This window comes from Pteropus vampyrus, unplaced genomic scaffold, assembly GCF_000151845.1.
Source record: "Pteropus vampyrus isolate Shadow unplaced genomic scaffold, Pvam_2.0 Scaffold82, whole genome shotgun sequence".
Taxonomy (NCBI): Eukaryota; Metazoa; Chordata; class Mammalia; order Chiroptera; family Pteropodidae; genus Pteropus; species Pteropus vampyrus.
Window position 1 is genome coordinate 2,482,160 of NW_011888863.1, and position 12,831 is coordinate 2,494,990.

The 12,831-nt window shown below is 39.2% G+C and overlaps 1 protein-coding gene across 1 annotated transcript in view; it reads right to left on the bottom strand.

Annotated features, from left to right (window-relative positions):
• Positions 1-3,089: 3,089 nt before the first annotated feature.
• The window catches only part of ITPR2 (inositol 1,4,5-trisphosphate receptor type 2), a 437,650-nt gene continuing 427,908 nt past the window's right edge, over positions 3,090-12,831 (bottom strand). The window contains exons 51-52 of the mRNA XM_011363170.2: positions 6,768-6,929; positions 3,090-6,058 (exon numbers count right to left, since the gene is read on the bottom strand). Of these exons, the coding sequence (XP_011361472.1) occupies positions 5,972-6,058; positions 6,768-6,929 (249 nt within the window). The 3' untranslated portion in view covers positions 3,090-5,971. The remainder of the gene's footprint in view (positions 6,059-6,767; positions 6,930-12,831) is intronic.

Consider the following 12,831-nt stretch of genomic DNA (forward strand, 5'->3'; position numbering starts at 1 on the left):
TATCAAGAGGTAGAGCTTGTCTCCATTACCTCCTATCCCTTAGGCATTTGTCCTAGATCTTCATCTTTTGAGAAATGCCTACCTTTCCTCCTACCTTTAACTATTTTCCTCCTGCCTTTAACTATTAAACAGTACTGTTCCATGCCCATCTCTCTTCGAACATGACTTCTCCTATATTTCCTATTTGTTTTTCAGGGTACAGGAGAGCATGAGGGTTGAGCATAGATTTTAGAATCAGACTGCTTAAAGTCTGATTTTTTTTTTTTACAATATTGTTGTCTGTGGGGAGACAAAAGAGATTTTTATGTATCATATGCATTAATTGTGACTTTTTTTTTGTTTTTTGTTTTTACATTGAATTCATCAAGGTTCAGATCTTTTTGAAGCCAGAAAATTGGAGCCTACAATTATGAAGTGAGCCTGATCTCCTGGCTCACCTGGTTGGCGTGGGGCAGCAGCCAGCCTGCAGTCCTCCAGCTCACATCAGATCTCCTCCTTCAGCTTCTCTGAATCCTGGGTCAGATATACATACAAGTCCCAGGTGAAGGGCACCAGCTTCTTTTCTAGGTTACATGGACTATGGAGTTTGGAGATGGTGAGAGCTAGATGCAAATTTTAGTTTGTCCTCATGGGTTCCAGTTTGTCCTTGCTCTTCCCTGCTTCACACCTAGCCTGTCTTCCTGATTGCCAGCCCCGATGACTTACAGTGACTTCAGACCCACCACCAGAGGCAGAAGTGCCAGCCTTCCATAGAGTTCTTCACCAGTTCTTCACTATAATTGCATGATGCCAAATCCTTGAAATAAATCTCTCAGTTCATGTTAACCATTATGATTTTGCTTCTCTGATAAAATCCAATTGATAAAAAATATATGAATATTTTTTATAAAGCTGGGTCTAATTTTAAGATATTGTCTTCACAAAATTTGTATTTAAATATACTGCTGAGAAGACCAGAATCACAAGGAAACATTTGATTCATGTTGAAAGAGAAGGAACACGTTGTGGCACAAAGAAACACAGATACAATTGTCCAAAGTGAAGACAGTTATAAAAACAAAACTAAAAGCACAGTTATGTGAAAAGGGAGCCTCAGAAGCTTTTTCCTGTACAAATCAATTTTAGGGGAGGAGAACTTTGAAAGGATGTGCTGGAGTGGCTTGCAAAGGAAATCCACAATTGTATCCGCGTTTCCGCAGATATAAGAGGGCTAACTCTACCTGGAGCTGATTTTCTCTTCAAGGACCAGAGTTAAAAGGAAACAGTCTTCTTTAGGAGAAAATCCACATCAAAGTGTAAAACTAGAATTTTCTGTTAAATTGAGTCAAAAAGAGTTCAACAACTAATCTCTGTTTCTATAAACTTTCTACCTGCAAAAAGTTTGGCTTTCGTGTTTCTTTGCCATGAAGCTGACTTCAGATGATGTGCCGGCACCTCTGCCATTGGGAAGGGACATAGAAGAGGTTAAAGTACACTGATTTCTGGCCTATGGTTGTGCTTTGAAGGCTAGGCCTCCTAAGACAAAAAGCACTGGGGCTAACCAGTCAAAAGCAGGGTTACTTGTAGATGGCCATCACAGTCCCTTCCACACGAAGACTCCTGCTTTTGTGCCAATTACTCTCACTGGAAGAAGAACACATTGTCCAATTTGCCTCCTCCAACTTTTCCTTTGATACCAAACAAAACAAAACAATTCTTGCCACACTGCTTCAAGGAACTGTCGCACACTGGAAAAAGCTCACATGAGCAAAGGATTCTATTCATGGTTTGCATATGATTCCTAAGACTCATTTTGATTTCAGCTGTCACATGCTTTGTTCTTTCCTGAGGGATACTATCACTTGAAGCACTGGGCATTAAGAATCAGGAAATCCTTGATGAAAAAATAGCCTGTGCCCACGGAGCCCTTTCTGGGTATCAGATGCGATGCAGATATGCCAGTAGGTTTTGACTAATTGGGGATTTTGCCAACTCCCAATAAACACTGGGCACAATGGTTTATCTGGATTAGCTCATCAGTGTAGTTCAAGCCATCAGATTTTTTGTCCCCCATGTTTTGCTATGTAAAATAACAATATTAACATAGTAAAAATGAATAAAGCATAATAACGATGAAGTTATACATATCCAATTTTATTAATAATTTATAAATTATACTTGTCTTGACATATTATATTAGAATCATGCATTTGAGGCAAATATAGTAAACCTATACTGCGGGGGAAAAAGTCTACTGGTGATATGAGAAGCATTGGTATGATAATTTTATAAATTATTCAAGTTTGTAGAAACCCACCAGTTTAGAGATGATACCTGGATTTGTTTTCAGATTTCTCAAGTTTCACAAGCATTTTAGCTCCTCTGCTTGGTTTTGGTATTGTGTGTTTTCTTCTATTAAATGAAATAGCTTTAAAAAGAATTATTTCGGAGATAGCAAATAAGTGACTAGAAGGCCTCAAGTGGCCTCCAAGATTTTCTAAAAGCTGGAATTGTCAAATTTTGCAAATAGAAAGTACGCTGTGCCCTCCCCACTCCCTACGTACGGTGTGCACTCCACAGTTCCACCCATTTTAGTGACTTGCCAGGCTCCTGTAGGCTTCTGTGTTTGTGTTTCAGATGCCTGCTCCACATTGTATCATGTGTCATGGCATACTGCGGTCTGTGGGTTAGAATAAGCCAATTTGTTGTTCTGTATAGATTTAAAACCCACTGAGGGAACACATTTCTTATAGCTGCTCTTCCACAAAGTTCTTTGCAGGTGTAAGTATTATCCCTTGAATCCGTAATCTGTTACATCATTATGCCCACGCAACATTTACTTACTTGTGTCCCAGTCTACTGGGCCCCTGGAGGGATAGTTCTTTTTTTCCTATTATCTATTATTTACTCTTTCTTTTCCTCAATCATAGTGAAGTCCCAATCTTGACCTTCCCTAACCCCAGATCCCCAACCTTTCCACTCATCTCAGTACTAGAGTATGGGGGTACTGCATTACTGTTCATAATAAAACAATTATAAACTAAAACGAGTAGTCAAAACACTGAGTTGTGAGTGGAGAATATGGAAATAAGCACACAGTTAGTTCTGCCTTGAATCAAATACCTTTCTGATATTATCAACAATCTACTAGAAACCGCATTCTCGTCATCAATAGAAAAATTTCAAAATACAAGAAAATAAGCCCTTTCTAAAGGAACTTTATAAGGGGTAAAATATATGATAAAATTTACATTTATACAATTTATTTATTAATATTACAGTCTTATATGATACAAATATTTTCTCATCTAAAATGATATTTATGAAACATAATTTCATTAAACTCTTGGGCCTCAGAATGGACCATGGGGAATAAAATCCTTTTAAAATTAAAAATTATATTCAGCAGAAACTCATACTTTAACCTGATGCAGATTTTAATAACTACACACTAAAACACTTCCCTTAACATCAAAATCAGGGATGACTATATTTAATGTTACTATATAAATATGAGAATATCAATTGATACTCGCCTAGGTCAAATATTCCAGTTGCATTACAAACACACATAACAAATATAAATTTATATCAGATGTCAAATTTCTGCATTATTATAATTTCTGTCATGAATGTAATAGCCTGCAAAATAAAATGCCTTGTTTGTTTGCTTGCTTTTGTTCATTTTGTCTAATAATCTCTAAATAGGCAGGAAAAAAAGAGCACAGCCTAGAAATATTTCAATTTTAAACAAATAAGGATCTTGTTAGTTGTAATCTTTTTTGGCTACTTCCCATAGGAGACAATATGCTGTGAAATGGTGAGCTGCCACTACTAACAGTTGGAGAGGTTAGGCCATATCTTGATAGTATGGCTTATTCCCGATAAAAAAAGAACTATCAGAGTGTCAGAAAAGACTGGATTGTTTATCGGACAGGTTGCTCTCATATGTACAAATTAATGTATTTTCTTGATGTTCATACATCAAAAATATTTTATTTTGTGCTAAAACAGAGATAGGTTCCTGTACTGGAATACGGTCAATATTTATCATTTTTCTCCTCTTTTCTCTACCTACAAAACTCCTTCTAATTAAAATATTTTAAAGTATACTTTTTATCTAATAAGGTTATAACAATGATGGTTTTTAATTGAAACAATGGCTGCTTTGGTCTGTTTTGAATTTAATGAAGACATTTTAAAAAATCAAATATGCGACATAGTTTAAAGTTGTGATAAAGAATTAAGGGTAATTGAGTGACAGTAGAATTTTTCATATATTTATTGAATGCCTTCTAGGTTTAAAATTCCATGTTACATGTAGATCTATCCCAATTTCTTCATCTTTTCAGGTCATGGTTTTTCAGTGATATGTCAGGAAAAATACTTTCACGTCAGAGTGAAGAATTCTTAACTTGAGGAGGAACTATGGATGCAGGGGAAGTACCGGTAGATTCGGCAGAAAAATTTGTTGTTCCAGGTTTCAACAGTTTCACTCCAAGTCTACATTTTAACAGTGTGCAGAAGAAGGATTGGTTCAGGCATCCTTCATAATCTACTTAGATCATGATTAGAGTATTTTAGGAACCAATAGCTTAAACTATATTAAAACAACCCAAAAGTTTTAAAAATGGTTACAGCCAACCTTTTCCAGACCTCAACCCTTGGCGGTAATAACTTGAGACTTTAAAGATGCTGGAGGCGATTTTTTTTTTTTCTTGTGGGGGCAGGGGCCAGAAGGTCAACTTGCAAAGCATCTCCCAGAGTCTGGTATCATGTGCCTTGCTCCTTTGCCACAAAGCGGTTACCCTAACACTTTCATTATCCAAGAATTTTGCTTCAACACTCTAAAAGCATTGTTTCTAAGAATAATATGAGTATGGCAGGTTATTTTCTTCTTCCACAAATTCCGATTGCACAATTTAACATAAAAACAACATAGGGAAGAGATTATTATCTTTCCTCTCTCATTGATACAGTTTAAGATATGCAATTGATATACTGCATTTTCTTGAGCATTCAATAAATTTCTTGGATTTTTTTTTCTAACTGCAGGGAAAAAACCACTCAGTTCCTTAAGGGCAGCAAACATGAATCAAAGAGCTTTTACTCCACATCTATAAAAGACCATGCCACCATCGTAAGTTTCTCAATATTTCCTGTCATCTTTAAGTGTTTTTATTTATTAATCTCAATATATTTTAAAGCAAATGTGTTTTTAGAAAACTCTTCCCTAGGGCTTACTGTCAGCTTTTTCTTCTCCAAATATTTTAAATTCCTAGCCTACAAATGACTTAAAACATGCTTTTAACAAGTTATATGAAAATCTCTTTTTGTACTCGATACTGACAGAGCCCCTCTGAATCCGGGAGAAAGCGACCACATTCCAGTTGTGTCGTCAGCGTGAGGGGCACACGCTACGAAGCACTAGTTCCTAGAGCTGTAAATCCATTGTGTTGCATGTTAGAAATAAGGAAATTGCCCTGTGACAGCTATGGTTTAGAAGCATTAACATTTTTCTTTGCAACGCTCAGGTTTATTCTTTTTAGTTATTTTCTTTAGTAAAACTTAGCCACCCAAGTATGACTTCCTGCATCACTGACCTATACGCCAGAATTAAAAGAAATTCCAATCAACCATGACAAAGGTCGCAGTCAGCATTAAGACAAAACTGACTCTTATTGATTTAGCAAAAGGTGGTTCTCCCACCCTGCCTCTCCCTACCCTCTCCGTCCATCTGAGCAAGTTACTTCACGTTGCATTAAGTATATGTGATGTGTGCTTTCTAGCGGCTGCATTTTAAGTTTGGTCTTCTCAACCATGAAAACACAGTTATAAATTGTTCTCAGAGCTAAATCACTCAACATCTTGGCACTTGGTTGTTTTTAACTTTTCAACAATAGGCACTGTTCACTCCCGTCCATCTCAGTTCTTTATTCAGTGATCAGGCAGGACACTGATGAAAGGCTAGTCACGGCTTTCCCCCATGGTATCAGTGTGGTGGCATGTGATGATTCACATGGGGTGTGTTTGATCCGAGAAAGCCCAGTCTCTGCTTATTCTTCCTTTGTTCTGTCATCTGGGGGAAAAGAGAGAGTGTGTTGAGCTGATTTCCTCACTCTTTCCAAGTGCTGGTGGGCCACACAGTTTTGGGTTAACACTTCCCAACACCTACAGTCTGCCTGGCATCATATAGAATATATTTATCCAAAAAAGGGAAAATATTTTTTAAGTGAATTTCCATAAACGGAGGGAAAAAAGCAAACCCCTCTCTGTGGTTAAGAAACAGGAACCATGGTTCTTTTAAAGCAGCCCTTGCTTGTCACATAATCATCACTATCACCAGAGTCATTTTAACAGCTACCACAGATACTTTTGATATTATTTTTACAGATGCTAACGATTTTACATGATGAAGGGGTTGATTATAGCATTGAAATGACAGATACTAATGATGATCTGCCTTTCCAATGAGTTTAGTAATTCCTATGCTGGTAGAAAATATGATTTTCTATCAAAAAGTACAAAGAGAAAGGTCTTTGTATTTTGGCATTGGTGCCCTTCTTCCCCCTTCTGTAGAAGAAGTGTCACAGGAGATGGGGAGGTGGGTAAGTAGAAGCCTCTGCTTGCTCAGATGTGGTTCTTGCAGCACAACGTGGGGTTTCTTTACTGGAGTTTGCAATTCTCTGTGGATTACAGTCTTGCCCCCAGGAGTCTCTGGGTGTCCCCTCACTCAAGGTAGTGAATGAGTCCACCCCGCCCAGCTCCATCTCCCTGAGCACACTGACCTGCTCCTTGAGCTCTGCCAGCTGACCCGACAGCTGTTTGACCAGACTCATGGTAGATTCCAACTTCTCCTGCAGGTTCCGAATTTCATTTTGCTCACTGTCACCTTCATTGCTAACAAGGGACATGGCTCGCATCCGAGGAAACCAGTCCAAATTCTTCTCCTAAAAGCAAATAAATGTTCAAGAATAAGGAAGTAAGTATGGAAGGGAGCCAGAAGTTCTGTAAAGAATATTTACAGGTGCTCATTCTTATTAACATTTAAATCAAAGTTTCTTAGCACTCGAAGCAAAAGGTACACTTTCTGGCCATGGGGTGGTGGGGAGGGGCTGAAGGCGAGAATGAAGTGGGGGTTAGACACTGGTCTTCAAGAGCTGGGGAAAGATCTTAAATACTGGAACAAACTTCCCCTGGGCTCCCAGGGAGGTCCGGGATACAGCATTTAGAACCATACCCCAAACCCCGTGGGTATTCAGTGAATCTTGATGAATGATGAGATAGGGTCTGGAGGCTACAGAGAGCAGATCCAACTGTGTGTGAGCAAGTAAGTATAGGCATGAGCTGTTTATTCCTGCCCTAGGCACAAAAGGGAGAGAGGTGGAGGAATAAGAGGGTGGTAAAAGAAATGTTTCAGTTCCAGCCACCCACATTAGTTAACCTCCCACTTCCCTAAGACAGGCTTTGAGCTCTGCTCAGGAAGAAGGAAGGGCATGGCCCTAGGTTACTCTGTCTGTTCCCTTTGGAAACTTTTTATTACAGTGTGGGTGAGGTTTCAGAGTTAGACTTCCCCAGAGGGCAATAGCTGCTACCACTTCTGTTTTTCTAGGTGGACTGAGTGTGGAGGGATGTGTGTATGTGTGTGTGTGTGTGTACAAGCTTCCTCTCCATTGTGGTAGAGACAGAGGGTTAACCTGATACCCAGCTCTCTTGGAAACTGCCAGATTGCCTAAAGTCATGGATAGAATCACTGTGCATTACTTATATTCCATTTTCAATCCTCAAAAAAACTTGCAAGGTAAATTATATTATCCCCATTTTACAGATGAGGAAACAAGCAGCCGCAACAGTTTAATTACCCATGTCATAAGCGAGGAAATGGGAGAGCTAATATTTGAAGCCAGATGAGTCTTTCTGTACCCTGATTTGCCGATTTCTCTAAGTCACCTTCTTTCAACTTCCCCAGCAGAGATCTTCCTGCTTAAGATTCTCTCCAGAAAAGCCTACTGCAGTGGCTATAAAGACTTCTGCCTGGTAGATCCCTAGAATGAGAGTCAATAGAGTACTTTCCTCCCCCAAGGTACAGAAAGGCCCAATCTATATATCTCCACACTTCTGTCTCAGTCTTATCCAGCCCTTCCGTTTTTTTTTTTTTTTGGTAGCTGTTGTTGTCCTAGTCTGAGAATAACAAGTTCTTTATCCTTCCCTACCCACAATGGCAATGAAAAGGGCTGATAAAGGATTAAAGATAAAACATATTAGTTTTAAACTGCATTTAAACAGCTGTAGCTAATTAGCATTTCAAAGGAGAAAGGTAATATTCTGAAGTACAGAGTGACAGCCAGATTCATTCATTCAATCAATCCTTCAACATCTATTGCCAGGATTTTAGAACGAAAATCAGATAAGACAAGATGTCTGCTCTCAAGGAGCTTGTGGCTTAGGACAGCCTTCCAAGAAAAGTATATGATGCCCTGTGTATATCAAAATCTTCTGCGATTGCTTGTTAAAATTGCAGGTTTCAAACCCACCACCTCATACCAAATCAGAACCTCTTAAAGTTTGTGTACGATTCTTTCGTGCACTAAAGGTTAAGAACTCCTGTCTACGGAGACTGAGAAGATAAATTATAGCTGCTGGGTGGTGGCAGGGTAGGGAGGTGGAGTGAAAAAGTGCTAAAATAGCTGTTGTGGGGAACAGGAAGCCAAATAGGGGCCCCTTAAATGCCTGCAGGGCAACATGGACAGCCCAGGCTTGTAGTGACCCCAGCAAAGACTACTGTCCACCAACAGCTCAGGTGGATGTGCAGTTGAGGCAGAGAGCTGCACTGAGGACGGTGTGTCCCCTGGAATGGGCATCAGAAACACAAAAGTGTAGGGGAGCTGGGATGTCAGCAAAGTGGTGGCTGAGGAACATGAATGTGGGGACTAGCGGGAATAATGGAGAAGAACAGATCTATGAGCACAGAATTCTTTCAACAATCCAATGAACGTCAGTTCTCTTATTTCTTTACTATCTGAATTATCTATAGTGCTATCTATTATCTGAATTTTATGAATGAAGAAAGTGAGGCTTTAGCAAACGGTTTAGCTGGGATCCCAATCCATATCTGTTTGCATCAAAATTGCGTGGCGAGATAGGAAACTCTGGACAGAAAGTGTAATGATACAATTTAAAATTCTGAAGGCAGAACTTCAGGAAATGAAAATTCTTGGATGAGAGTACCTTAAATCTGATAAAATATCGGAAAATTTGGGGAGTTAGTATTTGATGGTTACAGAGTTTTAGTAGGGAAAATTCTCCAAAGATGGATGCAAACATACTTGATGCCATAAAACTATATAATTAAAATGGTTAAAATGGTAAATTTTATGCTATGTATATTTTACTACAATTTTTTAAAAAATCACTTTTGGATGAATTGTATGAAATCCCTGATATCATCTTGAAGGAGTTCATCACTTGGAATGGGTGAGGGGGCTATGGGTGGCCAAGGGCCAAAATCTGTGACGAATGGATAGGAGTGACCAGGAAGTAGAGCACAGTGCCTGGAAAGGCTTTAAAAATGCATTTTCCTATGAGGATGAAGATGCGATGATGTCTTGTCAATGGGGAGCCAAGTCTGCTGACCCTCTCCTAGGGCCCTTAGTGTTGATGGGTTGGGAACATAGGCAGCTGCCACCAGCAGGCTAAAAGAGAAAGGGCTTCTCTTGGGAGATCCGAAAAGGCACAGTCTAGGGAGAGAACAGTTGGTCTGTAATAGGATGGACTCCAGGTACTGAGGGAACAGAAGGGTTTGAGAGCTGGGCCTGGGGAAAGAAGGTACCAGGTGACGCCATGATACCCAAGGTGTGGATGGTGAAAACATCAACTTTCAGAAAGTTCCCAAAAGAAACAGGCAAACGTTGTTCTAATGCTTAGCAGACCACAACTCGAACAAAGAGAACATTGGTGAGACTTTGTGAAACTGCCTCCAAAGAAAGAAATGCTACTTACTGCTGGTTCCCCAAGGGCCGGGATCAGCCCAGTCCAAGGTCTCCAGCTTTTGAGGAAACCACTGCAGCTCTCAGGGGACCATTATCCCAGCCTTTGGGCCATAGGACTCTGTCCCTGTACGGTCTTTCCTCCTTTGTTCATCCATTCATTTACTAATTCTTACCCTGGTTACTATGTCTGTGCTAGGCACTGGGAAAACAATAGTAAGCAAACCCCAGCACAATTCGTGTGCTCACAAAATTGACAGTCTATGTGGAGAGAAAAACTTCAATCAAAGGATGATGAAAATAACGACAAGCTGTGCTTAAGGGCCGGGTAGGAAAGCTACAGGCTCTGTTGTCCTTTCTCCTAGTCCCTAAAAATCATTCTCCTCTAATCCTCTTTTGGTGTTTCTCATTTTTTTTTCATCTTTTATATCTTTCTGCTTTTGTTGTTTGTTTCTCATCTTTTCTCTCCTACTTTTGTGCTTTTTATTTCATTTCTCCCTTCCTCTGTATATCGACTGACCATAATAAAAAAACTAAAATAAAATGTGTAATTATGATTTTTCAATATGGAATGTTTTGATTCCTTTTCTTAATTTTTTAAGGAACTTGACTCGAATGCCTTACATCTCTCACTAAAATGTAAAAAAAGAGCCCACGTAAATTGATTGTTTTTGTCCTCTTTTTTCAAATAAAGCCTGTATTTTAAAATTAATTTATGCAACTGATGTTTCTTCAAATTAGTGCAGAAAGTGCATCCTTTTCATTAAAATTAACTCAACTATAACAGTATTCTTAAAAAAAAAAACAAACGCTGCATACTCTTTTTCATCGGAAGTGGCTCCCGATTAAATACCCCAAGGTTCCTCTCTGCTTACTGGCACCAAAGAGCTGCTTCCATGGAAGGCTCAGCCTGAGGAGGACGAGAAAGCTGGGACCTGGACTTGAGTCCAAGCCAGAACCACAGGACAGACACGGAGAACAGTGACCAGTGACCAGGACACCACTTCCTCACCGTGTCGACTTGTAACACGTCCGCCATCTAACAAAGCGGTTTGATTTGACTTGTTATTTCTCGGTTACTCATATACACTGTGTACATCTTGTGATCATGCACATGATTAGTAGATTCCCATGTTGACTTCGGTTAGTCAATATGAAATCATTTCCTTATTCCACCAAGAATGAACAAATTTGACCACAGGGTAGTATAAAGTCAAGGAAGTTGCAGATTAATTGTTATACTCTGAGGTTACAATGATTGATCCTCGTGACTTAGTGAGTGGAAATTCAGAGCTTCTCAAGGTTTCTAAAACACAAAGCCCAGAGATGAACTAGTCACATCTCTGAAAAGGGACTCACAGAGCATGCTGTTCGTAATCCTTCAAGATGACTAGAAGATCAATAGATAGAAATATAAAAATCTTTCAAATAGTCCTTTCAGCTGTCAGATCAAATTTACTTATTTAATTTTGTAGTTATTCAATGAAATGATTAGGTCATCAGTGTAAGTCAAAGCTTAGCTGTGCTTTGTTTTCATATGTGGCTCTTAAACATGATTCTCCATTTGTGGGAAGGGGGCAAGGTGGTGTAATATAAGGAGCACTGACCTAGGAGTCAGGACACCTGGGTTCTGGTTTTAGCTCAGCCAAAAACTAGCCACGTGATATAAGGGAAAGAGCCTTAATCTCTAAATTCCAGTTTCTTCATCTATAAAACCAGAATGTTACTTTAGGTGGTCTTTAAGTCTCTTCCAGCTTGCTATTCTGTGAGCTATGAATTCAAAGAAAGCTTTAAAAATCAGATTGCTAAGATAAATCTTGAGTTCACCAAGGGAGCAGGCAGAAGCATAGCATTTAGGCTAGAAGCAACCTTGAAACCACATAACCCAAGCCCAGCATATTACGAATGCCCAGCCTAAAAGCTAAAACGTTTAGGTTTCCTTGAGGTTGTACAACAAAGTAGCAGATGTTCTTGCACTTGATTTCCACTTTCGGACAGGTTCTTCCATATTATGTAGTGGAATAGCTCTTATATAATGCATCCCTGTTGATTCTTCATTGACCACAGGCTTAAGAAAATGTAAAGTTTGTAATAGTTTCTCTCCACATCAGAATGAGATTAAGAAGTAATGAGATTGATTTCAGTGAGCCAAACATTGGAGAAATTGTCTTATGTCTTTTTAGCTCTACTAGATACACATTAAAAGTTGCCTGCATGTAAGCTAAAGAGAAAGCAAGCACCGTAGTCCTCCATCACAGTAATAGATCCCACTGCCTAACAAGTGTTGGGCTCTTCAGTCATGCTAGGGCCAATACCCAGAACAATTCCATAAGGTAGAGACTGTTACCATAGCCATATTATAGATGACAACAGTGAGGTAGGAAGAAGGTTAGTTACTGGCCCAAGGATTAAATAGGTATTACAAGTGGCTGGGCCAGGCTTCCACCTCCACCCTGTGCAACTGGATATCTTCTGCTCCTTTCACTGCATTGGACTGTTTCTTCACATTTAATGGAGATGGCAATGCTTAGCTTCTGAACTTGCCAAAGAACAGAGACTACAGTGAAAAAAACATATATATATTTAATAACTTGAACCCACTCGATTACTTCTTCTGGGGTATGCTAAAGGTTTATTTATTGAAAATCAGAAACAAACCCTCTAGACATTGTATCACAGATGTGTATGCAGGTACTGATGGAAATATATCAACACCTGACATTCAGTGCAGTTTTGCAGAGTGCTCCAAAATATTGCTAATGAGGGGTACCACATTAAACATACCATGTATTGTACTGTATTGTATTGTATTGGAATGAAATATCAATAAACCATGTCATATGTACCTTCGCTCTGCTTTCAGACT